Below are 27,825 nucleotides of genomic sequence, written 5' to 3' on the forward strand. Positions count from 1 at the left end.
ACGGGCACGGCGCGGGCGCCATGTTGGAGCGTCGCTGAGCGCGGGGTCTTGCTGAGAGCGCGGCCCGGTCTGCGCGGGACTGGGGCGGGGGAGCCGCGCGGAGCCGCGGGGGAATCGCCCGGGCGGATCATGGACGTCGAGAGGCTGCAGGAGGCGCTGAAAGGTGGCGGCGAAGCTGGCGGCGGGGGGTGGGGGAGCGGTGTCGCCGCGCTGAGGGGAAGACTGAGGTCCCTCAAACCCTGTGGGGGGAGCGCCCCTCGCTGGGGGCGACGGGTCCCCGCGCTGTGGGGAGGGAGCTGCTCGCTTGGGTGGGCCCGCAGAGTGGGGAGAGCCTGCGGATCGTTGTGGGGAAGTGGAGGGCAGAGCCCCTGATCTCCCAACCCAACGACCCTCGGGGCTGCGTGAGGGGGGATCTCGGGTCGCCCCGGCTGCCGCCCTGGACTCCCCGCTCTGGCCGCCCTCTCTCCCTCATTCCTCCCCTTTCTCCCGCATCCCAGCCCCTTATCTGCATCCCGGCCCAGCCCGGACCTGTCCCCTTCTCTCTCCCCAGCCCTCTCTGTTCTGGGCTCAGCTTGAGGAAATCAGCCTCTTTCTGTGCCGTAGCTGCTCAGAAGAAGTTGCAAATCAACTTTTACTACTCTAGTGCGTGCGGTTTCTCCGCAGGAAAAATAATAAGTGTTTCCCAGGGCTGGGAAGCTGGTGGAGTTCATGGGAACAGCCGGAGCATTGTGAGAGCACAAAAGTGTTCGTGTGGGGGCTGTACTGATAGTTGAAGCAAATCGCTAATTATTGTGGATTTTTGTTCTGTCCCGTCTTCTTTTACCATTCTTTTTATGTCGTTCTCATGCCAACAGATTTTGAGAAGAGAGGAAAGAAGGAAGTGTGTCCAATACTGGATCAGTTTCTTTGTCATGTTGCTAAGACTGGAGAGACGATGTAAGTGTGACTGTTTTGGTGGTCCTCAGTTGTGACTTAAAATAATTCTTGCATTTTACCTCAGTGAAATTCTACCAGAAATCTTTATTTTGCTTGTAGGTTGCTTCAGTGGGCTAAATAAGCTTTCCTTAGTTCCCATTTAATTTTATGTGGATTAATTTAGTTTGCTGATAGTTCAATCTAAAGAGGAGAGACTTCTTGTGTAGGCTTTGCTCTGGGGTGTCTGTCAGGTCTTACTGATCCTGCTCAGCACAATAAAAAAACCTGTTGCTTTTCCTGGATTTGTAAGAGAGATTCAGGTTTTGTAAGTGGCAAATTCAGCTGCTGTTGCAATGTCTGCTATACGCTGTTGTATAACTGTGTTTGCAGTATCTAATTGTGTTATTTACATAAAGATACCAGTGGCTCAGATTGTTTCATTCTGGGCTCTGTAACCATCCTGTGATTGTATCAGGGCGCTGCTGGTGAAGAGGGGACAATCCGGAGGTGCTTTTGCAGACGAGATGTGTGGGAACTGCTCTGAGTTGGCCTCGTTTTTCAGCTGGCGCGGGAGTTTCCCTTCTGCAGCCCTTCCTGTGCGGCTTTCCCGGAGGGTTTCCCAGGAGGTGCGAGGTGGAGGGAGCCGCGCTCCTTCCAGGGATCGGTGCTGGTGACTTCCTTGGTGATCACTATTTGGCAGGAAGGGGAAAGGCTTCCCCGGCTGTGCTGCCGTAGTTTGCTCACTTTCTGGCGCCCAGGCGTCTCCTTGTTTTTGAGGCCTAGTGCCAGACTACGGCTCCAGCAGGGGAGATGTGCTTTTACGAGTGTTTTGTGACCAACCAGTGACCGCAGGGGCTTTGTTTGAGTTTCTAGAGTCCCTCGAACTTGTAAGAGGTTTTGGTGTTTTCGGTTTTTTTTTCTTCTTCCTTTTTTTTTTTTTTTTTTTTTTTTCTTTTTTGTAGCCTGCTAGTGCTGCTTGGATTAATGGTTTAGAAAGAAAAACAAGTTCTGAAATGTACTTTGCTCTTTGAATAGAAGGCTCGTGCTCAGCAGACATACACAGTGGTAATGCTTAATATTTTGGTATAGTGCTTATTATACAGAAAAAACACACCACAGTAAGCCCATAGTAAAATATGTTTAAAATATTTTTCCTACTCTGAGGTATTTCTTCAGGTTGTTTTTTACTGTTTCTGCCACGATTACATATGTTCCAAAGTCATTTTTAAAAGGCAGTTCTGTAGGGACAAGTTATTGGGAAAATTATTTCCTCTCTGATTTTATTTTCATTTAGGAAATCCAGGTTTATTTTTTTATTGTTTTTATGTTATTTTTACAAACTTAAACCTGAACTGGGATTCTGTCATCTGATATACAGGTCCTGCCTTCTATGTTTCCAGGGTTTTCTTTGTGTTTTGTTTTTTTTAGATCTGTAGCTATTTTCAGCCTTCTTGAACCTTTCAATTGCATTAAATTGTTTTTTAAAAAGTGTTGGATGTGAACATCAGAAGTGTCTAATATAATCTAGAGATAATCATGGAAATACTGTTTTATAATATTAAATTTGCTTCAGATTATCTACAGAAGTCTGTATTTGTTGATCAAATGTGCTTGTGTATTCAGTGGTGGGTTATGTATCAAAATATCAGGGAAAAAAAAGACTAACAATTAAAATCTCCTGGAAATCACTTACATGAATATTGATAATGTGCCTTTTAAGAACTTAATGTATTTTTAAACTGGTACAGCTTGACCATTGTACAAATATTCTGGAATAGGCAAACCTACCAAATACATGTAAGTTTACAGTGCTCTAGATAGTCCTTATTTTCACTTATGTAAAAATAACTTTGTGTAATAGAATCTAAACCTGTAATAAATAGATACTTTAGAAGGAGAAGATAAAATACTAGTTTGTAGTCACATTTGATAGGATTTTTACAAAGGTCAGACTGTAGTTTAAAAAAAACAAGCAGTGAGGATAGTTTAGTCAGGGGTAATTACACCCATGGTTTGCAGACTTGATTATTGAAAAACAATGGATCTTACTCAGTCACAGCCTGTTCCTAATGTAACAAACAAAAAGTACTGAGGCAAATCAGGACAAGTGAAATGTGAAATATTTTTGCTTTCAGTTGTTAGTTCTAGGAGAGTTATAGGGTCTTCTTAGGGGTTCTGTCAGCTTTTTAACGTCATCATGAGTACTGATTTTTAGAGGATAAACTGCAGTCTGTGTCCGGGAGTAAATGTTCTCATCCCCCATGTGTTTCCAGACACAGTTGCAGCAGATCTTGGTGACTCAATAAAATTAGTTTGGAAAGGTAGTAATGAAGTAAATGAAAGTGAATTTTTAGGTTCTCCTCAAAGCTTGATCGTGGCAGAAGTAGCTTTCCCAACAGGTGGAAAGCACAGGCTCAGCTAAGGTCACTGGGTACCTCCCTGCCCCCACTTGTTCCAAAGTGCTTATTCATCTGAGGAAGTTGGGAGCAGGTAGGTGTAGGTTTAGGTGAGGCTCTGATCTTCCTGGGATTTCTCTGGCAGCAGCCTCGCCTGGTGAAGCCCGTGGGTCACTGTTTCACTTGGGCTGTTGAGCTGCTTCTGCAGCTCCATGGGAAGCTGGGGGTGGAGCTTCTCACAGTCCTGGCTCTTCTGGACAAGGCTCAGCTCCCTGATCCACGTGCTTTGTCCCTGGTAGCTGGTACTTCAGCTGTAGTGCAACTGGAGAGGTGGTGAAGGGGAGGAACAAAGGGTGAGAGGTGGTAAAGCCACCACTGCAGCTGTGATAAGGCTCTTAGTATCTTTATTGTAATTAGAGGTCTTTTTCTCTTACAAGGGAGGTATGGAACAAGAACATTGCTAATTTTGGTTTTATATCAGTGTTAAGCTTAGTTGTGTTATCAGTGCTATGCAGTAAAATCCTGATCATACAATAATGATGCGTTCACTTCATCTTTATGAAGTTGAAGTTTACCTCTCGTGCAAAGTTAACCATTCACTTAATTGCTGGTGAGATTATGGCCTACATTTACAAAAGCCAGTCTAAACTTCCTGTATTAGAGGGGACAGAAGCAGAAGTCTGCTTGACTGCTTTGAAATATTTTTGTTTCTTAGCAGTTGCCATGGTAAGACTTAGCCTTAGGTCAAATACAATATAAAGTTTGTTGTTCAACCTTTTTTAAAGTTGTCTTGGATCTTAGGATTTTTTTTCTCTTTTCAAGAGGAGTAGCATACTCCTCAATTAACCTGACTTTTTATTGAGATACTAACATGGAATTTCATTAGTGAGACCAAGTACAGTCAGGGAAGTTTGTTATAACCTCCTTGTCTCCAGTTTGTAACAGATCAATGTGACTTGCAACACTGAGGAACATGAAGAGAGGGGAAATTTGTTAGTCCTAGTACTTAACTGTATCTGAAAGACTTCTGGAGCAGGATGAGGTTTTTTGCCCTTTTTTTCATAAGAAATACACTTAGCATTTTTTTTTCTGAAGTAGAAAGAGCTTTAAGGAATGGGATGGAAATCAGAGCACTGCAGTACTAGAAGTGAAATCCAACAGTGAAATTTTTTTGTTGTTTCTGAAGAATTCTTAAAAATATATATGAAGATCACTTTTCAATTGTAATCTTGTGTCCTGTATTTAAAATGTTTTCTCTTGCCTCTTAGGAAATTCTCTTGGGTGTAGAGTCACTCTGCCCCTTCAATAGCAAAAATGTTTAAACCCTTTTATTTAGGTACTTTACCATGAAAATTTGATGTGTTGGACTGGAAAGGAAAACTAGATTTTTCTGAAGTGGAAAATAAAACTTAGAAAACTAAAGCAATCAAAAATTTTATGTTGTTTTTTTATTCATTTCCCCCACTCCTGCCCTGGGGCAGGGAACCTATAAAGTGTAGGTTTAATGGCTTACTGTAGTGGAAAGTGTAATGCAGAGGCTTACTGACAATGAAGGAATCCAGAAAGTAGTGAAGTACCAAAACTGGGGGCAATACAGTTCATAGGCAGAAGTGATGAATTGTAAAATCCTTCTAGGCCTAAGTAGAGAACACTGTCCAGGATGTGATGCAGTTACACCGGTTCCTCCCCTTAGTGCAGCATAAACAGCCATTAAAATACATTCCTATTTTATTTCTTCCTGTAATGAAATTCTTTTGGAAGCTCTGAAATGTTAATTTAAACCTCATCTGAGTCTGAAAACAGAAATTGTTTCTTCGCATATTTCCTTGAGGGCCAACATAAGTGTTTTTTTGCAGAGTTTCTTGAGAAGTTTAATTCATGTGATTGTAGGGCAGATCTGGACATCAGTACTATCATCATAGAATAGTTGGAAATGACTTCTGGAGGTGGTCCAGGCAGACCCTGTGCTCAAGGGGAGCTAATTCCAAAGTTAAATGAAATTGATTAGAGCTTTGTGCAGAATTTCTGAAAATCTCCAGTCGTGACAATTGCATAGCCTCAGTTTGGCTCCCTGTTTCACTGCTTAACCCTGTGTGCTGGGAAGAACATGTCCCTTGGAGCATCCTGGGCCCAGTGCCTCTCACCTGCGCTTGTGCATTTGGAAAGGAACCTGTTTCCATCTCCCTGGATGCAATTAGCCCTTCACTGGTGAGAGTCAGCAGCTGGATTCCACCAGCAGAGCCTGTGTTCCAGGGGCAGCCGTGCTGCCTTAGCTTCCACAGCAGCCTCGATGACAGCACGGGCTGCCAGCGCTCAGCTTCCCCTGCTGTGGGCTCTGAGCACCAGCGTTTGTGACTGGGTGTGCTTGGGCTTAGCATCCCCGGCACCAGGAGCACTGCAGTGGAGCCTGATGCTGCACTGGGGCTGCAGCTTTGCCAGGGCAGACTGTGCTGCTGTGCCTTGCTCAGGTTGAACTACAGCGTTCTCTGCTCTTCCCTCCTCAGCAGTCAGTCAGGTGGATCAGAGATGATTTGCCTTTGGTAAATTACATAACTGTAAATGTAAGTTACATAACTGCAGTTCCACCAAAGATAATGGCAAAAATACTTTTGACCTTTTGATGCTGTTTCATGTACCTTATGTAGCAGTGAGCTTTTTTCTTATTACACTTTTAAGGTTTTTTTTGAATCAGTTTAACTTTTCAGTTGGTTTATTATACAGCAGTGAAATAATTTGTCAGCTGTAGGAGAGCTAAGTGAAGATACAGTAGCCATGAACTTCTACAAGAATAAGTTTGCATCTCAGTTTAAGTGTTTTATACTCTGAAGGCTTGTATAATATCCTTTCTCTTGTTACAAATGTATAGTTTTTTTTTAGCCATATGTTCTCTGGCTTATTTCACATGCTTAAATTTAAATCTACTTTTTTTCCCTAAAGTATGTTCTCTGCTTTTATTCAATGAGCCGTTTTCTTGCTTGACATGTGTGTGCTAGCATTTTTTCTGATTTGGAGACAGCTTACTTTCTGGAAATCTCAGTGCCTATTTGGGGAATGTAATTCCTTATGATTTTTTAAAAACATGAAATAAAACAATTCTCAAACTTCTTCTGTAATAAGAAGGAACATAATTTTCTGAAAGAAGTTTGTGTGCCTTTGATAGTTTAAGCCTCTTCCATGCTCTCAGTAAAGCGAGACATGTAAGTAAACTTCGTTGCATTGTCCACTGTTATTCCTCAACAACTCCATTCAGTATCAGGAATTACTCCCCACTAATTCCCATTCATCTGACACTGTTTTCTGTTTGATAATCCACTGATGTCTCAAAGGGACAGTGATCTTTGGTCAAAAAGCTTGCTGATGTACCTTTGTCAACACTAATTTAGCTTCCTTGCTCTTTTAACTCTATTACAAACAAATACTTCTGTACCTGTGACTTGTGTTGCTGTAGTACTTCAGAGCAGTCAGTGGTGATATCGATGAAATCACCTGCTGCTTTGGGAAACACACTGTTGTAGTGTTTAATTTTAAGTGCTGCCACTTCATATCTATTGGGAGTGGGATTTACAGTATAAAGGTCAGGCTTTATCTGCCATTATAAAATGTGTGTGATGAGCTGAGCATAATAAACATTAGTTTCTATAGAATACACATGTAAGGAAAGGCAAAAGGCAAACTCTGATTGCAGCACTGAGGTTTTTGGGGTGATTGGACTATTTTAATCAGAGATGTAGCTCTTTGCACCTTCAGATTTGCAGTGTTAGTGTGGCTTCCTTCCCTGTTGGTATACACAGTTCGTTCTTGTAAGCACATTTCCTGATAATCTTTTTGGCAGCCAGTCCATGTCACTTTGCACAGAAAACCTCCCCACCTTGTATTCTCTGGTACTTAATACAGTTGCGTGTGTTTCTCGTGATCACTTTTACTTATATTCTGTGGTCATCCTTCTCCTCAAGCTCAGTTCTCTGCCGTGCTTGATAGGATTTGTTGTTATCCTCAGGGTTTCTCTTGGTTTGTACCTTCACCTCTCAGTGACGTTGCTGTAGTGGCTGCCTCAGTGTGACCTCTGATATTTTCCAGTGGGCCTCAAATCACTGTTCTGTTGGAGCTGTGCTTGTTAGTATTTCATCTGAAGGACTTTCCTAGGCATTTAGGTATTTATTTAGGTATATATTTAGGTTCACTCCATATTATACTTCTCAGAGGCAAGGATGTTTTTCCATTTTGACTTTGTAATTGGTGAGCCTTGATGGCATGTGGGGGGAAGGAACAAGGCAATAGCGCACGCAGAAGGAGGAATACAAAGCAGTCTGTTTGACTTGGGGAAAGTGGATTATCAATTTATGGATAAACCAGACTAATGCTGCTTTTCCACAGAGCTGATATGTGTCTGGCAGGTCTCAGCCTTAGAAATAAAACTACTTGGAGACAATGACAAGATTTCCATGATGGCATCACCTGATGATGCTTGGCTTGGAAGTAGCAGGGGAATGTGATGATGCACAAATACCAAATGCCTGTGGATTAGGTCCATGAGGTAGGGTACACCTTTTCATCCCAAGCTTAGCATTTGTCAGCTGAACTGCCTTGTGGAGAAGCCAATTGGGTGGCTTTTGTTTCTGGTTTTGGAAGGAGCCAGTAACAAGTGCAATTTCTTTGATCCCAGTAGTCCTGCTGTGAGACCTGAGTGGGGCCTGTGGGTTTTTGGGACGCTGCATCAGGTGGCAAGTACAGGGACTCACTGCCATAGAGATCCAGGAGTAGCTGAACAGGGTGCATTTTCCTAATCTGGTTTCCCAGCTTTATTGCTTGATACAGCAAACATCTGATCATATTATCTTAGAGTGGCCTGCAGGTCCTCTGAGGTGACCAGCTCCTTTGACAGTGACAGCCACACTTGCCAGAGGAGCTGACACATTTCCTGTGTAGATTTGGTTATTCTGGGCATACTGGTGATACCAGAAGCAACATTGGTGTCCTATATTGCTTTCTACTCTGCTATAAGGAAGTTAATTTTTGAATGAAGAATATTGTAATCTTGTACTTTTTTGTTCTGTGGTCAGTTTTTGACTTCAAAATCAAAGAAAATGAAAGGTACTTGAGTTTGGTTTTAGATAACTGTATTCACAGATGTACTTCCTAGAAGATTTTGGACTGAATTTTTTTTTTTTTTTTCTGTGGGACAGCTGTATTCTGTTAGAGTCAGCTGAATATTTATCAGCAGAGATCAGAATTAGTCCCTTGATGATTACAGATAGTGCTTTAATGTCTTCTTCAGCTGCCTGTTTCCATAACTCAGTCTTAATCTTTGTTGTTCCTGGCAAGAGCAGTAGTAATTTGCAAGCAACAGAGGTGAACACTCACACTACTGAAGTAGATGTAGTTCTGAGGTCTGACAATTTCCCTGGTTCTGGAATGAGCTCATTGCACTCCCAAGGAGAGCAAAACTGGATTTAGGCTGACAACGATCAGCGAGTGGAAATGGAAAAACACCTCCTGTGCTTGTAGGAAATACCAGTTTTTCCTCTTTTGAACTCTTCAATATATTTTTAATTAAAGTGAAAGGTAACACAAGGTAAAATCCTACTGAAGATAAAATGTGAGAGTGTTTAATTTTACATGAGTTATCAGGTGAAAGAAAACAGGACACTCCCCCAGGACGAGTGCTTTGCCAGTGTTTTCCTAACAGGAGCACACTCTGCAGCCAGGCACAGTGTTCCAGGAAATTCACCCTACCTGGAGCACCTCAGCTTTTAAAATGATTGCTCATTTAGAAACACTCATAAAGGATCTAGCACTTGCTTAAGGCTTTGATTTGATGTTAGGTCGAGGCGTTTTTCTGCTTGCCAGAAGCATGTGAGAATCCAGTCTCCATTGGTGAACAGGGGATTTTACTGTGCAAATCTGTTGTCATTGTTTGGAATTTCCCTTGCTAATCTACATAGTGTGAATGGTGAAAATAGCTGTGTGCAAAATCATGATACTAAAATGAATTGCATCAAAATACTGTTAAACTAAAGCACAGGAAATAGAAAAATCAGTTTAAAATGCAGAGAATATTTGGCACAAGAGTGGAATTAGGTGAGAAATGTTCTTTTACCTGATAAATGAGTGCTGCTGCTTAAAGAAATGTCTCAGCCCCCTACTAGTCACATTGCACATCTGACTCTGCCTTATCTACAGCATTAATTTTGTGGTTAGATCAGTGATCTGCCTCACCTCCCTGCGAGTGGGATCACAGGAATGTGTGGGAGCAGCAGAGCAGGCTTGCCTCTTTTGGTGTAGACCAAGGACAAGGTTAAGTGTGTGGTGGGCCAGCACCCTCCTGCTCTACACTGGGATGAAATCTCTGTGGGAACCTCAGCATGGCTCACCTTCCTATTAGTGGGAGTTCAGTGCTGCAGCTTTTTATGCCAGAAATTTTCAGTGTTATTTTCTGAAAAAATTTAAATCCATTTCTTTACCATTGAGCACACCTGTTTAAGAGGCAATCTGTTTTTATCACAAATAATGAAATAGTAATTCCTGTACGAAAGCTAACGTGTCAAATGGCAGAAAGTTTGGGTTTTTTCATTTGCTGGTCCAAAAATGCTGGGAATTTTGTTTTACAGGCAGTTCTTCAGGTTTTTAGCTTGTGCACCCCTTCTGTATAACTGTGTTATGTCCAGGTATCTTTGTTTATAGCCACTGCATAAATCTCAAATTTGGATGTGCTGGATATGGTAAGGATTGATACAAAACCATGGCAGAAAAGGTGGAGAGAGTAGAACAGAGATATCAGAGGGAAGAGCTGAGCGTGGCCTCTGTCTCCTTCTCCCACAGGCCTGCAGTCCATGGGTTTCCTGTGCAGCTGCAGCTCCCTTGGAGCTGGAGAGGATCCCTGGATGCTGTTCTGAGTGCTGAGGCACTGCCAGGGAGTGGGACAGGACAGGCAGGAGGGACAGGACAGACAGTCCAGGCAGGGGGACACGATGGGCAGTCTGGGCAGGTTCCAGGCATTGCCTCCTGTTGCTGCTCTTTGCCCAGCCTGGGGGAAGGGAGCCTGGAGCTCCTCATGCCTGGAATGAGTTCCCTGCTCCCTGGTAGCAGACACGGGCCTTGGATTTGAGCAGGCGTATTCCATCTAGTTCTCAATATTCCTGTTGGATACGTTTTGTATCAAGGCTGTGGAAGAGCATGCTGGAAAATTTGCTGCCTTGCCAGGGGTTTGAATTGGGTATGTGATTGCTGAGTGCATTTTCTCTGCCATTTCACTTCCAAATAGTTCTGGAGATCCCATTGATAGACCAGAATAGAAAAGGAATTAACTTGTTTTGGATGAAACTTTAATTTTGCCTTTGACAGCCTGGGGAGATTATTGTGTCTTAGAGTATATCTTCATCTCCAGTGAGCTCTAGAACAAGGCACAAAAGAAAAGAAACAGTTACTAAAGTTGGCAAGTTACTTCACCTCAAAACACCTGTTTCCTACTAGCAGGTCTCTGTGGGAGTGTCATGTAAGTTGGCAAAAACTGGGGGAGCAGAGGTAATACTAGTGACTCACATCTCTCGTACCATGTTATGTGACTCCCTCAGAGATTGTCCTCTGGTTCTTTCCTTGTGTATTCTGAAGACATTGCCTTAAAATCAGTTTAGCTGGACATAGTGTTTGCATCCTAAACATAATAATTAGGTGTTATGCTTGGTTTTTGTTTGTGGTTTGTTTTGTTTTTTGTTATTGTTGTTTGTGTTTTTTTGTTATTTCTGCTTGTCATAGAGCCAATAGTAGGAGAAGTGTGGGGAGGGACATACTTCCTTTTACTAAGTTTTGATATTTCTTTTATGGCCTGTTCAATGAACAGAATCAATAGTAGATCTACTTTGGTTTCATTTTATGTTCTGTGTGGTATTCAGCATCTCTCCAAAACAGATGGCATCCTTTTAAAATTTAAATCAAGTAATTTTGTAATGAACTTAAACACTGTGAAATCTGAAGACAGACATCCCACCAGGACTCCAGGGACTCTTCATGTTTTAAGTACATAGCTGGGTCTCTGGAAGCTTAACATCTCTTCAATATAATGTTTTTCTTAATTAAACCTGTAATCTGGAAGGCAATTCCAGAAAGATTTATAGAATAATTGCAGTACTTTCGTTTCAGGAGTTAGCCTTATTTCAGGCACTCTGAATTCTTCCTCCAGTTCTTCAGTCAATTTTAGGTTTTGTCCTGCTTTGCTTCAATGGGTCTTACTGGAGTTTGAACCTTAAAATCTTTAGAGTTTGTCTAAAATGTATGAGCCATATGTACTCCCTTAGGGTTCTTCTGATGTTTTATGATAGTTTTTAAAAAGGGAGATGAGTAAGTCAGTGGAGTTGTCTTCTGCACTTCTGGGAACTTGGCAGCCCAACCTCCCCTCGTGTCCAAGTCATGTGTTGGTGTAGTGATGCATTCTTACACCAAAGCCTTGCAGTGCTAAATAAATATGTGAGAGGGAACCATATCATTTGCTCAACATGGATAATTTTCCCTTAAAAGTAGTAGGGATTTTCATCTTTGTCAGGTCTTGCCCAAACAACAGTGTTAAATGTTTCAGGCTTTTTGTTCTTCTGGTTGACACCTTATCTCCCAAAGTGACGATACCATGTGGCAAAGGAGTGAGATATAAAAACTTGTCCAATGGTCAGAAGAAAATCTCAGTTAATTCTCTGACACACAATAGTACAGATATTTGAGCTGGTTCTCCTCTTCTCCTATAACATTGTGGTAAATGAGAAAGGTGCTTTCACAGTTTCTCCAGGACAAGCATTTTGCATAAGCAGGAGATAAGGGAATGGGGGGGGGAGGGATGTCTTTACACTCTGAGAATGATATTAGATTAGATTAGATTATTTCCATGTAAAATGCAATTTTGTTTGGATATGCATGTTTGGAAGGATGAATCCTATGCAAATCATGTTAGTAGAGATGAAGTCATTCTTTGCAAGCAACTTTGTACTACTAATTCTTTGAAATCAAGGCATTGAATCAGATTGCTTGCCTTGCTTTCTGTGTGAGGTGGCCTGTTCTCTGCTGAAGATGCTGTTCATCAAGTAGAATTAGTGCATTTCTAAACTTGGTTCATGTTGCTTGGCAAATTCTGTTGATCTGTAGTAATGGATTAGTTCCAAGAGCAAATCATGTAATTCAAGTACAGGTGTGAAATAGATTGATTGCTTTTATTAAAGAACAGAGCTATTTAGGATTGTGTTCTTCCATGGCTCTGCTCTGACAATGTTAGATTGTGTCTAAATTAATCTCTTCTTTTTGTTGTTGTTTTTTATTCCCTGTGCAGGGGAGATATTTTTGCTGCTTCATCAGCTCTCAGTGACTCAGTGTGTTACTGTTGCACTGTTCTGCCTGTTGAGTTCCCCATCCCTCCTTGGTGGCTTTCCTCTTAGAGTTTACGTTTCTTATCTTCACCTACTAATTTTGATCCCATTCTGGGGTTTTATGTAGTTCTGTGTGGGATTTTTTGAAAAAAAATCATTAGTGATTTTTTTTGCATAGTCTGTAATTTAATTTAATCTCTACGTGCTCATTTCATGTCTCATGTCTTCCCTCACCCTCTCCTAGCCTTTTGTCACGTTGTCTCTCTAATTATATGTAAATCTTCTCAGAACTTGCTGATGTTCCTTGTAGGATTGGCTGTTTGGTCAGGTGCTGTCTGCTTTCCTCATTGACTTTGAAAACACAACTGGGTGTCTTCAAACACTGAAATCTCTTCCATCCATTTTTCTCTTATGTTTAATGAAATTGCACGGTCAGGGGCTGCACTGGGATACAATATTAGTGTGTTAAACATCATCTCATAGCTTGAAGCACATTATTAGCATGTATAAAATGTTGAAGTGAGGTAGAAGGACTGAATTGTTGGACTCTGTGTGATCTTCCATGCTCTCATTTGTTGCTTGACTTTTAAAGGTGCTTTTTAAGAAAACAATTAAATTTTTGAGTTAAACCACCAGCATTTGTGTCTGTCCTGGGAACACTTGCAATGGGTGGTGTCTGTATGGATACAGGCTGTAGTTCTGAAGTGCTGTGGTTGATTGCTTCTCTTCAGCCATTCCTTTGCCTTCAACTTTTCTTCTTGTTAGGTGCTTTTTATTTGAAATCAGTTTCTTCCTCTTCATTTTTTGTATGCCAGAGGAAATAATTTAGGTTGATAAAAGGGAACGTTGGTGCAGGAGCTGGTGGGAGGGAAGCAGAGGACTCTTAGGGTAAGCTGGCATTTTTTTCCTAAAAAATTGGATTTGAAGCATATGTGGAACTCCAGGCTCATTAGCCCAGGAGAGCTCTTTGTACAGGTACATTTACACAGGGTGACCCAGGTATTGTAGTGAAGGGTGTACAGAAAAAGTATACAACTACAAAGCCATCATTCTCTATAATGAAAGTACACTGAACTAAAACATATTGGGATCAGGTAATTTTTTTTAAGTATTATTTTTGAAGGTGTTGTTTCAGATCATGCAGCGTTCTCAGTAACTTTTTCTTTGAGTAGCTCTAAAAGCTCTAAAAGTTGCTGATACAAATTCCCAAGCTAGTGTAGTGGACAGGAAAAGCATGATTTGGAAGAAAAGGCTGATTATGTGTAATGCTGAGTGGGAAGAGCAAGTGTTTATAAACAAGGCTGCTCTGAAAAAAGTATGAACAGTATTTTCTCCATGGAATTTCTTCAATTTCTTATTCTTACAGAACTTCAGATATTTATTAGTTATTTTCCAGTGTAATTAATGAGATTGTACATAAAGCAGAGAGTAGAAGAATTTTCTTTTGCTTCTGTTTGGCTCTTGATATAACTATAGAAGGCATTGACCAAACTTTTCTTCTGGTTTTGGGTTCTCACATTGTGTAACAAAGCAGAGAAAACAGAGGCCTATCTCAGGAAGCTTGTGATACATGTGGAATATTTTTCTTTTCCTAAAAAACAGATATTTGGCACTTGTTTGTCTCTTCTATTGTCTGTCTTTCTAAGTAACCAGTGTTCCAGTGAGTGAGAATAACTTAAGATTTCTAGAGGTGTAGATAAAGACTGCTTTGATAGCTAGTAGATGCGTGATTTTAATCTTAATTTTATATTGACAAGCAGTTCAACCCATTGTTATGAAGGAACTGGTTTTCTCTATGGATGAGAGACGTGAGTTTGTATAGCTCAACTGATGCCAGCTTGTACGTGTCACTTTCATAGACTGGTAAAACAGGAAAGGTGACTTGGCTCTTGTGATACTCACTTTTGATCAATTCCACTAAGTAAATGGGAACTGAGAAAATCTTACCGTCTCTGCAGAAACAATTTTGATTTTTTTGGTCAGAAATGAGTTCAACAACACTGATGTCAGGAGCTGCACAGAACAGCTGTGTTTATTGTTGGACTTAGAGTTCTGTCTGAGATTGCGCTGAATGTATCAGAGGCCTTTGAGCAGTTCAGCTTTCCAAGAGTGCTGGGAAAACCTGCTGGAGAAACACAGTGAGTGTCTGAGCAGCAAGGCTGTGCTGAGCCCCTTCTGCTGTGCTTACACAGCTTCTAGCAACGGCTTGCTGGGTTGACTGAAGCTGGTGTTGCTGTGTCTGGGTTAGCTATCTTCACTCTTGTGATTGTAAGATGAGTTTATCCTTAAACTCTCCTGCCTCTGTGTGTGACCTGTCCTGTGTTAACCTAGTGAGCAGCGATTTAGCAAGTGGTTTGGAATGCAGGTTAGATGCTTTCTATGTCAGTAGTTCAGTGTGTTGCAAATGTAAGTTCTTAGCCTTTTTTATAATGGGAAAAATACTAATTAAAATTTTTAGTTTAAAGTCCAAGTGATAGTTTTCTCAACTTCTCGATATGGGCAAAATATTACAATCTTTGTTTTCTGTAGTTTCAGCAATGTAAAGGAGCTGGTGGGTCCTGCTTTCAGAGTAGATTGCCATTTTGAACATCGTGTTGATTTATTTCAAGCAATGATGGGTTAATAGTCTGTGAAAAGATAAGTGCTACTATTTAGCAGGAAGTAAGTAACAATGAAAACAAAGAACATCTCAAGTTTTAAAGTGTGGAAATATATCCAAATGGGGTTGTCAAAGAATGTTTAGAATAGTAGTGGAATCCCCTTTCATGAGGCAAGTAAAGCTCTTGGGGATGCTCTGTGGGGAGTAATCCTGCACTGTCATGGGGTTATTTACTGTGGTTGTGGTGTGTTTATGTAGTAAATCTGTGATTTGTTACTTTGCTTTCATGGTGGTAACGCTGCAGAATTGTACAGCTTTTTAATTTAATATTTTTGATAGTAATGCTTGATATTGTACATTGGAACATTATAGTATTCTGCTTTGGGTGTAGAATGCCGATTGGAAGCAATCCAGCAAGACTCAGTGGTGCTCTTTAATCCATGCCATTCCCTGTTGGGACCTTGAAGTTTATTTATTTATTAATTATTATTATTCATAAAGTCCTGTAATTCTTCCTGTTGTGAGGTACCTAAAGGTTTCTTGTGAAGGAAAACAGAGGTTTGCTTTCCTCTTTCCCTATTCTTATAAATCTATCATTCCTGGTAAAAGACAGGGGCTTTGGATCTCTATAGACAAACCTGAGCTGTACTTCCCCCCTTTTCATCCCATAATTACTTCTTTGAGACAAAGGAGAAAATTAAGGCAAAGATGACATGGCCCTGTTTTTCTGGTACAAGCAGGCTGATAGAGCTTCCTTGGCCTTTGGTTTGGGATTTGGTGGGGCTGGTGCTGGAGAAACAAACATCACCATCCGTTGTTCACAGCACAAATAGTTGGGTCAGCCCCACAGAGGGACAGCTGCTGCGTGGGGTCAGAAATAGTCAGGGCTACCAAAGGCAGCCTGTAGAGATAGAGCCTTTGGCTAAATAGTTTTCTATATGGTTTAATATTGCTTTGAGCAGGAGCTGAAGGGCTGTCCAGGGGCTCACACTGTGCACTTGTTTGGTTTGAGCCTGTTCATACCAGATCGTGTGTGTTACAGATAAATGTCATTTTCTGTCTTTCTTTATTGGTGGTTTGTTATTCCGTGTTTTTTCTTTTTCTCTGTCCTGGAGCTGTGCAAGCTCCTGCATCAACAGGAATCTAAGCAAATCGATCCTGAGCTAAATCAGTTGCTTTCACGTGGTTCCCTGTGCACGGTCACAGACATGCACGATCCCAAGGAAGCCTGAATGTCTCCTGTGGCTGCTCTCTGGGGTCATTGGTGTGGAAGGGCTGTCTCAGCACTTGTCTGTTGTACCCAGTGAGAGGGACCTGTTTGCTTGAAAATTTCAAAATCTAGAATTTTATAAATGATGAAACTTGAAGCTGTAAGGCAGGATTGGAAACATCTTAATAGCTTACTGCTGTGGGAATGTTTATTGGGAGTCTAAGTTGTTTTGCTCGGTTATTTGTCAGCAAGTGCCAACTGTGGTACAGAAAATACTTGCGTTTTTGAGAAAAAGAGGTACAGTGAAATGCTTTTGGTAAGGTTTTGTGAGGGAAGCAAATAATGCTGTGTATAGTTGCTCTATGGATTCCAAACTTGAAACACTTAGGGTTTTGTTGTGGTGTGTTTTTTTGGTGGGGGAGGGTCATTTGGTTGGTTTTGTTTGATTATTTTTTTTTCCCCTTCCACCTCTTATGAGCTCAGTCGAAACTATATATACGCAGCACTGTAAGCTCCCTTTACATTGTATAGACGTGTATATTTCACATTTAGGTTTGCATTGTCAGTGGATATTGGTTCTTTAAGGAAATGGCTTCTCCTGCTGTTAGTAGCAGTTGATTTGTGTTACATTGTTCCAGTGTAATTGTTGAAATAGTTACCATGCTTTAAATTCAGGAAGGAAAACAGCGCTGCATTACTGGCCTCGTTTATCTTAGGACTTGCATACCCGGCTGAAGGTTGTTATGCAAACATAAACTTACACTGTTGTTCTTTGGGTTTAGGACTAACTTGCTTATGTCTCAATGCTTGTATTTTATGCAGGGTTCAGTGGTCTCAGTTTAAAGGCTATTTTATTTTCAAACTGGAGAAAGTCATGGATGATTTCAGAACCTCAGCTCCTGAACCAAGAGGCCCCCCCAATCCAAATGTGGAATATATTCCCTTTGAAGAGATGAAAGAAAGAATCCTGAAAATTGTCACTGGATTTAATGGGTATGTATCCTTTGTTTTCTAAAATCAGGATAGCAAACATATTTCCCCAGTTTTTAACATATTAGTTTGTACTGTTGTACATACAGTCTGGTCTATTCATTATTTGCTTCCTCGAATAGATAAGCACAAGTAAATATGCACCTTGGAAATACATTACAGTAATTTCTGAACTTTATTATTGTGTCACTGATTGAAAAGTGTGACATGTGACATGCTGTCATTGACTTTGTTTTTTCAATATTTACTTAGTTTTTAAACAGTGCAGTTCAAAGAAGTATCATATTACTGTGTGCATTTAAGAGGTTAAATAGACAGTAAAGTCAGATTTCTTTTAGTGCATTTTGAAATACCAATTGGAAAGAGGTCTTCTGGTGTTCAGTTCCAGATTGTTTTGTGGCTGTTTTGTTCCCTGGCTTTTGAAGAAATCATGCTGTGAGAAACAGGGTGTGACCAGGAGGCAAAGGTGTACCTGGGTTGGAATTTCTAAATTATGCCAGATTGAAATTTATAGCTGAAGTGATACTGATGGATGACATGGGGTGTTGTTGCTGACAGTGTCCTAGATTGAAATGTATCTGTGCCCTTTGCTGGTTATCTAATTTTGGAAGTTTTTCTTTCCTTTCAAATAAAGCTCCTGATGTTTTTGTCTTATTTGGTGTGTCCTTTTTACTAGCTTACATAGTATTTGTGTTGTTTCTAAACTGGATTACATACTTGCCATAAGCTGAGTCATCCTGGTTGGGGTGCTCAGTGCTTTTTTAGAGACTTTCAGCATTTTTCTCAGCTTGTTGATAATTGGGCATGTTCTAAATCTTGCCTTTTGGATACTCTGAAATTTCAGGTTCAGAGGTGCTACTTACATGTCCTTAGTATTGTATTTGATGCTCTATTTATAATTTATACTTTCATTGTTCATGCTATTTCATTTATTTGCAGTTTAGGAGCCTTCTTAATCAGCCTCTTCCCTCCACAATTGCTCTCATGTATGAGACTTCTAAGAATGTGAAATTCAGCTTGTTCTCAGCTCCCCAATATTTATATCGGGCTGCTTCACTGCAGGAATTTAAAAACAAACCTATCCTTTATGCTCAAGTCTGCCTCTCTCCCTGCCTCCCCCAGCTTTTTGTTAATGCTTCGTTGCCCACAAAATGGGTAATGTTCTCCCAGGGACAGCTAATGAATGGGCTGCTGTTATCTGCTGTTGTTCCCAAGTGCACTGAAAAAACCTCTGGATGACGAGTCTGGAGCTTAGGCTGTGCCTGTGCTATTTTCATCCTTTGCTGTAACACTTCAGGGTGCTCAACTTCCTCATACTTTGCCATGAAACTCTCAGGCTTTGAGGAAGCAAACTACATCCATTAGTTACCTTAAAGGAAATAGTGCCTGGGGATGTTTCAAGATCTGGGATTGCAGAGTGGTTCATTTAGTAAATCCCTGAATCCCCACAGGGAGGATGTGATTGTAAAAGCTGAATCGTGTGGAGATCTGTCCAAAAAGTAGCAGCAGCAGGTTTTGGGTTATGTGATTTGTGTATTCAGGCTTCTTTATAGAGCTGTGGGTGTCATTTCAGGGTATACCAGGGCAGACAGGGAACCTACTTGGTGTGACTTTATTATTGGGATATTTTTATTAGTGTTTGTTTAAGAGAGAGGAAAAGAGTTCATTCAATGTAGCAGATTTGTAAAAACTTTTAATTTGAATTGAAGAAGTAACACGTTAAGAATGACCCTGTTTTGGGGTGTTTCTAGCTGAAGTACCTTTTAAAGGAAGTACAAAGTGGCTCTTCTAACCTGTTTGTATCTTACTTGACATGGTGTCTGCACAGGTTTGCAGAGCCAGATTCTCTGCAGTTCTCTTAAACAATTGCTTTGGAGTAGGAATTTCCAACATTTTAAAAATATTTTTATCCTTTGTTAGTGAAATAAGGAAGTTCCAAGGTAAGTGACTGGGAATCTCTGATGACAGAGAAGTTTTCACAGCATGAATAAAATAGATTGTAATCCAAATTTCATTTATGGGCATTTTTTTTGCTACAATTTAATATTGCTGTTTTAAGTAATTTTCCCAGATCCCTCTTCAGTCCTGTCCAGATAAATTTTTGGTTTGTAATTCACTCTGGATTCATCATTCTTGTAGTGCTGGAAGTGCAGTTTTGAGCATGTTGGCATAGAATTTTAAGTGGTCACCTTAAGTGGGCAGATCAGGACTATTCATGCAGCTCATGTGCTGAACTAATTAAATTGCTGAGCATCTACAATCAGTTCTCATACTGCTCACGAACTTTACATTGGTGTTCCTTTATAGATTTACCACTTTAAATTGCTTCTGGTTTAAAGTCACGTTGCTGAGCTATTTTAAAACGATAGTTTTTGCACAAGAAAGAGCTCCTGAGGTGAAGTTAATTTTGGGTTCTGCCAACTAAAAGCATTTGTAAATGTTGAAGGAGTTCCATGCAGAGGGTGATTGTGTGACATCGGGTGCCATCTGCTGCTCAATGCACGAAGTTCACTTGCTGTGAAGAATTTGGAGGGAAATGAGTTGGCTTTTGCCTTTTTCTTTTTAACTTCTTATAGCTGAGAGTAAAATAGGAACACAGCTTTTCTTTCTGGGGTTAGTTGGAGGCTGCACATTTCTTGAGTTTTCTGTTGTACGTGGGGAATTAGCACTGTGTTGATGTTCTAAAACATTTCATGTCAGCATTCCAGGGGACCAGTTAAATACAGCTAAACCCATATTAGCCAGGTCCTGATTCCCCAGGATGTCTTACAGATCTGGCTGATGGAGAATAATTTAAAAATCTGTATATTTTTATTTCTGTTGAATAAATGTATTTTTGAATGAATTGCCTATTTGATTAAAAAACCAGCAAAATCTCTTTAATTTTGAATTTCCAACCCAAAACCAAAATTACCATCACAAGAAATAGTAAGATAAACTTAATATTTTATCTATATGGAAAGATTAATAGATCAAGTAAATTCTTTGTGACTTAAAGGTGTGAATTTTGTGCAGAAGCCGAATATTGTGAATATGGATTTGATCTTAAAGGCCACTTCTAAGCTTGATGATTTTATGAAGAATTTGGTTGTCAAAGATTGCTGGTTGACCAATGAAGAGCAAGGGAAGGGAAATGCCAGAACTATTGTCAGGCTTAAGAGCCTTTATGTAATAAACTGAATTAGAAGGAGCACTTGTTCCTTTTTTTGTTTTTGTTTTTCTGGTTTGTTGAGGATTAGGACTTCCTTAGTAGCATAATGTACAGGCAGTTCTGAAAAACATAAATAAATTTTTGATACTTAGTCACTTTCTGAGTACTACTGGCTCTTAGTTAAAGTGAAGTGTCATGTGGGATGATGAATTGAAGCTGTGCTGACCTCTGCACTGAGATCTGGGCATCCCTGATGTGGCTTTTTAGCTAATGAGCAAAGCTGTGCTGAGTTAGCTCGTTACACTGGCTGGAGATACCATGTACTGACTTCCTGAGAAAATAATAAACGTGGAATTTGGACAGAAATTCACACTACAGGGATATGCACACACATGCATGTCAGTCTGGATTGATGCTGCTCTGGATTTGGTGTCAGTTGTATTCCCAACCACAAAATGGTTCATGAATATTGTACTGTATCAAATATTCTTAGATAACTTTTTAAATGTTTATGGCTTCAACTTCCAATAGTTAACTGTAAGAATCCCTGGTACTTTATAATTTTACTGAAATATTTTTGACAGAAATTTATTAAAATATGACACTGAACTTGGATTAAAAGTGTGTGACACCTCAGGTAATTGGGAATTGTCTGTAAAGTGTTGTTTGTCTGAAAGGTCAGTTTCTCATTTCAGCAGGGATGGAACTGAGTGCAGAATTGTCAAAAAACGAAAACGTGTTTATGTGGTTCTTATGATCTTATACATCTAATATTTGTTGTTGTTATTATTAAATTTTCCATATCCATTCCTTGATAGATGAATACATTGTCCAGTAGCAAAATAGATTATTTGTAACAGCTGAAGTATAATGGTTCTACTAGTTCCAACATTTACTGCTTTTTCTGTAACTGTGTTTTGTAAAACCTGAAATAAACTACAAGTGGAGACTTTTTTAGCTCTAGTGTGTATGACTCAAATTTGTTTTGAATGCCTTAAAATTTCTGCTCTGTATATCAGAATAGTACAGTCAGAAAGTTTACTGTTGCTGATCTGATTTCCTTTTCATTGTTTAAATGAATCCTTTGAGTTGTGGATGTTGCATTTAGGATTCTACTCGGGTTTTGTGGTGGTGAGCACAGGAAACAGCTTTTTATGAGATAGGGGAAAATCAAGCCTTGAGGTGCCACCCAGTGTTGATCGTGGTAACAAATTGCAGTACTGGTTTTGTTCTATCTTCTCAGTAAGGGGGAGAAAGCAATAATGTTGTTGCTTCCTAACAGTTGTACTTATTTTAATAAAATTAAATTGTTATAAATCTATTTCATTGCAGCATCCCCTTCACTATCCAGCGACTCTGTGAGTTGCTGACAGATCCTAGGAGGAATTACACAGGAACAGACAAATTTCTAAGAGGTGTGGAAAAGGTATGTATTTCTCTGAGAGAGAACACAGTTCCACAGTCACAGCCACCACTTAATAACTTCCCAATTGCTCCCAAAGGTCTGGTGCTTTCCTGGGGGCTCAGAGCCAGAGTACAGCTAATGGCTGCTCTTAAGTGTCTGAGTTTGTGTCATACCTTTCAGCAGCAAGAAGCAGTTTTAAAATAACTGCAGACATAAAAATTAATCTCAGGGCTGCAACTGCTGTGTTTCCCGATCACTGTGCAGTACTCCACCTGTAGTTTGTGGAGGGTGTATTGGCAGTTTTTGTATGGAGTCCTAATTAGAAATGATCAGATGAAATACCCTGAATCTTTTGATCAGGAATTTCTTCCTACATTTGGTTTCAGAGTAGATTCAGAGGTGAAGAAGAAGGGAGGCCCCTTCCCTCCAAAAGTTTCTTGTTTCATTATTTAAATCCTGTGGTGTAGCAGAGTGTGCCTTCAGAAGAGCACACAGGTGTTTTAACTGCCATTTTACAGCCTGTAACAAAATGTGGGATCCTTCAGAAGCAAGGAAGAGACTTTGAAAATGTGGCTCCACAATAGCATGCTTCAGCATTTCTGAACATTTCATACTCCAGAGATCCCTCGGTTAGAAATTGCAGACACTTGGGCCTGAGGCTTAATGTGCTGGTCTCTTTAGACAGTAACAAACTTAATAAAATCCTGAATTTTAGTGTAATTATGGCCTGACCTTGTAAGATGGAACAGAGGTATTATAACAGATAGGACAAAAATCCTGTAACTCTTAAATGGGATGTTGTCAAGAGCTGAAGCTTCTGTTTCTGAACTCCTGATGTGTTTGTTGTTTGTATATTACAGAATGTCATGGTTGTCAGCTGTGTATATCCATCTTCTGAGTGAGTATAATCCTCTTTGCCATGAAACTTCAAGCTTATGTTAGTAACAGGGAGGATGCATATGTGTCTGATGTATCTGTCTTGCTGTCAGTAGTTGCATCTAAAAGCCAGACATGCAGAGCTCAGATTTTGTTATCAATAGTTCAGTCAGCAGCAGGTGACATTATGCAAGTGCATAATTTGGGTATAAATAAAAAGCCCTTGAGGACTGACAGTGGGGGCTTTGTAAATTTGGGATTGGGAAATTCTGTGCAAACAAGCTTAACATGATTTAAAGTTCCTTTATTCATAACATTTTGGTTTTTTGTTTGTTAGGAAAAACAATTCCAGTAGTTTAAATCGGATGAATGGTGTTATGTTCCCCGGAAATTCACCAGGGTACTCTGACAGGTGAGTTTAGCTCCGGGGGTTTTACTGGATAAAAGCAGTGGAGTTCTGGGAATAAATACCCTTGAAAATAAGGTGTGACATGGATTCCTGGGGAATGGGGACAGAAGTGCATGCCAGGTACTCTGTATTTTGCTTTCTCTCTAACCTCATTGTTTTTTTGGTTTTTTTGGGGTTTTTTGTGTATTTTTTTTATTTAAATTTTTTTTATCAAATTTGCACATTGTAGGTGAAGAATGTTTTATTCAATGTAAAACAGCAAAGCCCCTCATCTATTTGTTTAGTTTTGTTGATCTTTTAAAGGGAGGGTATAACTACTCTCTGCCAAATAGGAACAAATTACTTAGTTGAAAGGCTGGATTAACTTTTCATTATTATTTTTAAAGATCGAATGTAAACGGCCCTGGGACCCCCAGACCCGTGAGTCGGACGAAGGTTTCGTTGTCAACTCCCATGACAACCAACGGTTTGCCAGACAGCACAGAGCATAAAGAGCCCAGCTTGCAGCAAACAGAGGAGAAGAAACACAGGTTTGTCAGGAGGAGTGTATTTGGAACTTTTATTATTCTTAGGTTTTTTTATTTATGTTTTAAAAACAGTTTAAAAAAGTCTGGCCCTCTAAGGGATGCATAATGGAGTCTTAAATCAGGAGTGATTACTTTGAGATTTGTTATGTAGTAAGTGAATCAAATTCTATTATTATCACTTCAGGTGTTTAAATCAAAGTAGTTGCTACTTTTTTCTTAAAGTGTGACAAGATACAGAATGCTTGTCTTCAGTAAAAGCTACATGTGGTTTTGTTGCTTTTAGTGAATCACCAGCGTCTGAATCAGAAGGTGCTCAGAGCAGCCCAGTGAAAAATAAGCACTCTGAGGATGATCCTGCAGAAGCAGAAGGACGTGAGGTAAAAAGACTTAAATTTGACAAGGAAGGGGAAGCCAGAGATGCACCAAACCAAACTGCCTCCAGTGAAGTCTCTTCAGGCATGGGGGAAGAGACAGAAGCATCCTCTACATCTCAGGATAAAGACAAAGATGGTACCTGTGCCAGACAGCACTGTACAGAGGAAGAGGAGGAAGGTATTTCAGATTTCACTTCCAAGGAGTTGGGATTTTCTTTGCTGGAGACCAGTGCTACTGGGATCCAGTTGTGCTTAAAGAAGAGCTGCTTGTTTGTACTTCAATTTTGCATAATTAAGCAATTCTGTTATTTCTTTATCTTTGGTCCTACGCTCATTTTGAAACTTATGCAATGGTACTTAAAATCTTCTGAGACCATGAATTAGATGAGGGTGCACCAAGAATTCAAGAATCCCTGTGTTAGGTTATAATCAGGTGATCTCTTCCTTTCTCCAGAATGGGGATGGGTCATAGCTCTGTTAGACTGTCTTTATTAATTATGGAATTTATTTAAATGCAGATACAAATTTATGTTCTTTCACTGAGGAGACTGAGCAACAATATCTCCACATCCTATTAGAACAGTAAAAATTATCTCAGTGTAAGGCAGGTTCTGTACCTAAGTTAAAAAAATTAAATAACTGCTTTTAAGAGACTAATCTTCTTTTAACATATTCTTCAAAGTTTCCTTTCAATTATTTTTTGTGGCTCATATATTTATACAATGTTCATGTAGATCATGATGGCTGTACACCTGAAACAGCCACAGTTTCATAATTTCCAAAAAACTGCTTCTGAAGGCAAATGGAGGATGGGGGGAAGCCAGAAAAAGTTACTTCTTAAACTTTGTCTTTATTTAATACGGCTTAATTAAGTGAAGCTACCTGTTAAATATTTTTTTTATTGAATGTTGGGATAGTTTGGATATCATGACAAAGGTGGCTCTAATTCTTTCCATCTTCTAATAAAATTGGGGTTTGTCTGTTTTTCCTGTCTTTGGCTTTGCTGTGGAAGTTTTGCTCAGCACAGCTCAGAGTGGAAAGTAACAGGCTTAAAGTATGTTGGAAAATCCCTAGGTAATACTGTACTTTCTTTGTTCCTAGAGTCCTTCATGTCTCCCAGAAACGTTGGTCCCGACAGAAAGGATCAAGAAAAAGACAGTGGCTCCTCGAGTGTGGCTGAAGAGAGCTCTGAGGAGAACAATCAGATGGAGGAGTCGGAGCAGCCGCGGGCAGAGAAGGATTTACACTCGGCTGGCAGCGACATCAGTGCCTCTGCCACCAGTGCAGCTGACTGCAGTGACACAGAAGAGCTGGGGTCCTATGCTAGTGAAACTCCAGAAAACTCCTCAGAGACCCCGATGGAGAACAGTGATGAAGCCACAGAAGCTGCAGATGAACCTATGGAGCAAGACTAATTTAAATAAACTTAGAGGCAGTATTTTCCATAAGGCTCCAGTTTTACACTGTATAAATAATTTTATGTAATAAAGTGGACCTTTAGTTTTACAAAAAGAAGCAGGTTGTAAAATAAACTTCTCCGTGGATTGAACCTTGAAAGAGTTGTACATGATAAGAACTGTGAATACCAGCTCCTTCAGGTCCTGCTTACCGCTGAACTTTCGTTTGGTCAAATCAGTGGTTTGTGTATAGTTTTTTTTATTTAGAATAAAAGTTTTTAAACTGGAAGGTAATTATAATTTTGACAACTTTTTTGGAGATCACCACACCTAGTTGTATGTAAGCAAGAAAGCTTTTTGTCTTGTCTTTTTCTGACAGCTCTAGCAGTTACTTCATATTTTGGTTACAGTTTCAACATTTGACACGTGAAATTTGGGGTTTCAGGCTGGTTTCCGGATTTTTATTTAAATACACACCAAGAAACCTTCTGTCGTGTGTTTCAAATGTGTTCCATTTCACACACACATCTCCACACAGCATGCACACCTCCGTGTACCCTCACTGTTCTAAGGGGGAAAGGGTATATTTTTCTGTTTCTAAAAAAAGATAAATACAGCAAATACTTTTTCTATAGGAAAAGACTGAGTTCACCTCTCGAGGCACTTCGCTTTGCCTCTGGAAAAACAAAACACGTTAAATCTGGCCCATATGAAACCCTGGAAGTACTAACATTGTTGAAAACACCAGAATAAACACATTCCAAGAGAACTGTTCCGATGACAACATTTTTGTATACTTCTGAGGTGCCTGAGTGAAAGGAGTTCATTTATTTATGAGAAAATGTGCTTTATGTTGAGAACGTTGTAATCAAAACATTAGCTTAAACTTTTGTAGAAGAAATGTTTGAAAATAAAAAATACCTTGGAAGAAATGAGCAGGTATTTTCCTTTTTGAGTGCTTCTTGGAGCTTGTGAATATTGTAGAGAAGTCTGAGAGTTCCTCCAAGGTTTGCAGGTGGCATCGGGCTGATCACCACCGGATGGGAAGGACGGAGACGTGACCCTGGTCACGTTCCTGAGCTACAAGGGTTAGGGGTGCAGAGGAATCACCACGATTTGTATCACATTTTGGAAGTGAACTAAATATTTTTGAACATGCTACTTTGACAGCCAGTGTTACATTTTTTCAAACCAGCTCAAAGCACAAACTACTGCTTTAAACTCAATATTTTCCAGTTCCCATATTTAAAGACATGCAAGCTGCAACCTCCCAGTCACAATTACTGGCTGCCAAATTTATACCTGTTTCTTCAACTGTACCTTTTTGATATTTAGAATTTTTAAATTTCTGTAAAGTAGATTTTTTGTAGATTGTAATGAGTGCTCACTGCCATTGTGAAACGGTATATAATTGTATAATTTCTGTGTGTAAACTGAATGCTTGGGCTTTCAATACAGTATTCATATAAAGCAATAAATATTAATGTTATGAAATATCTGAGTACATTTTTATCACACTTGTCCCTCTTTGGTTTTAAGTTCATGTACCTGAAGTACAAAAATGACCTCTAAAATGCATGCTGATAGTTTATTGTACTACATGGTCTGCTTTGTATTGTTTGGGGGAAAATTTAGGTTTTGATTAATACCAGAATTAATTTGGCTCAGTTGGATATTTATGAAGTTATTTCTTGCTGGTGTTGCCTATCAAGTTGTGAGCAGACAGGATTCAGGGAGACGCTTGCAAAACAAAAAAAAAAAATCTCGATCGAGATCCCCTTGCAGAAGGAAAATTGTACTTTGACTCATTTTCATTGTGCAGAAGGGTTGGATGTGTGTATCAAATTAAAGGACTGAACCAATATGTTGAAATTAGGAAAGTTTAAGAATATAGTGACATCTTACACTTTTTTTTTTTTCATATTTTGCCAATGGGAAAGTTTTAAAATTTCTAAGTTTAGAGATTTCTGAAATTTTCTTTAGATTGTTTATTTGTGACGATATTGTCAATAAACTTGTTCTTTAAGCACTTGTGACCTTTCCAGATGTTTGTTTGAGCAGCATTGGTGCCACTCCTGCAGAAACCTGCAGAGGGATTTTGAGATACGGATTCATTTTTGTATCTGCAACTTATTTTAAAGGCTAATAAAAATTGAAATAATGCTTTAACCTCACAGCAAAGATCTTAATCCTAAATGTGTACCCTACTTTTAATGAAATCTGCTTTAAACT

The 27,825-nt window shown here is 39.8% G+C and overlaps 1 protein-coding gene across 1 annotated transcript; it reads left to right on the forward strand.

Moving 5' to 3' along the window:
* Positions 1-27,622, forward strand: PPP4R2 (protein phosphatase 4 regulatory subunit 2). Its single transcript, XM_005521975.3, has 9 exons — positions 1-163; positions 855-936; positions 17,287-17,457; positions 21,938-22,031; positions 22,871-22,908; positions 23,224-23,298; positions 23,682-23,825; positions 24,106-24,374; positions 25,298-27,622. The coding sequence occupies exons 1-9, from the start codon at positions 130-132 to the stop codon at positions 25,609-25,611; spliced, it is 1,221 nt and encodes a 406-aa protein (XP_005522032.1). The 5' UTR covers positions 1-129; the 3' UTR covers positions 25,612-27,622.
* The last annotated feature ends 203 nt before the right edge of the window (positions 27,623-27,825 follow it).

This window comes from Pseudopodoces humilis, chromosome 13 (assembly GCF_049639895.1).
Source record: "Pseudopodoces humilis isolate 2021_Gansu_Grassland_sample_001 chromosome 13, ASM4963989v1, whole genome shotgun sequence".
In the NCBI taxonomy this organism is placed as follows: Eukaryota; Metazoa; Chordata; class Aves; order Passeriformes; family Paridae; genus Pseudopodoces; species Pseudopodoces humilis.

Coding starts and splice junctions, on each gene's coding strand:
- PPP4R2 (XM_005521975.3), top strand. CDS start 130: ATGGACGTCGAGAGGCTGCAGGAGGCGCTGAAAG. Junction 22,909..23,223: donor TGTGTATATCCATCTTCTGA/GTGAGTATAATC, acceptor TTTGTTTGTTAG/GAAAAACAATTCCAGTAGTT. Junction 23,826..24,105: donor ACAGAGGAGAAGAAACACAG/GTTTGTCAGGAG, acceptor TGTTGCTTTTAG/TGAATCACCAGCGTCTGAAT.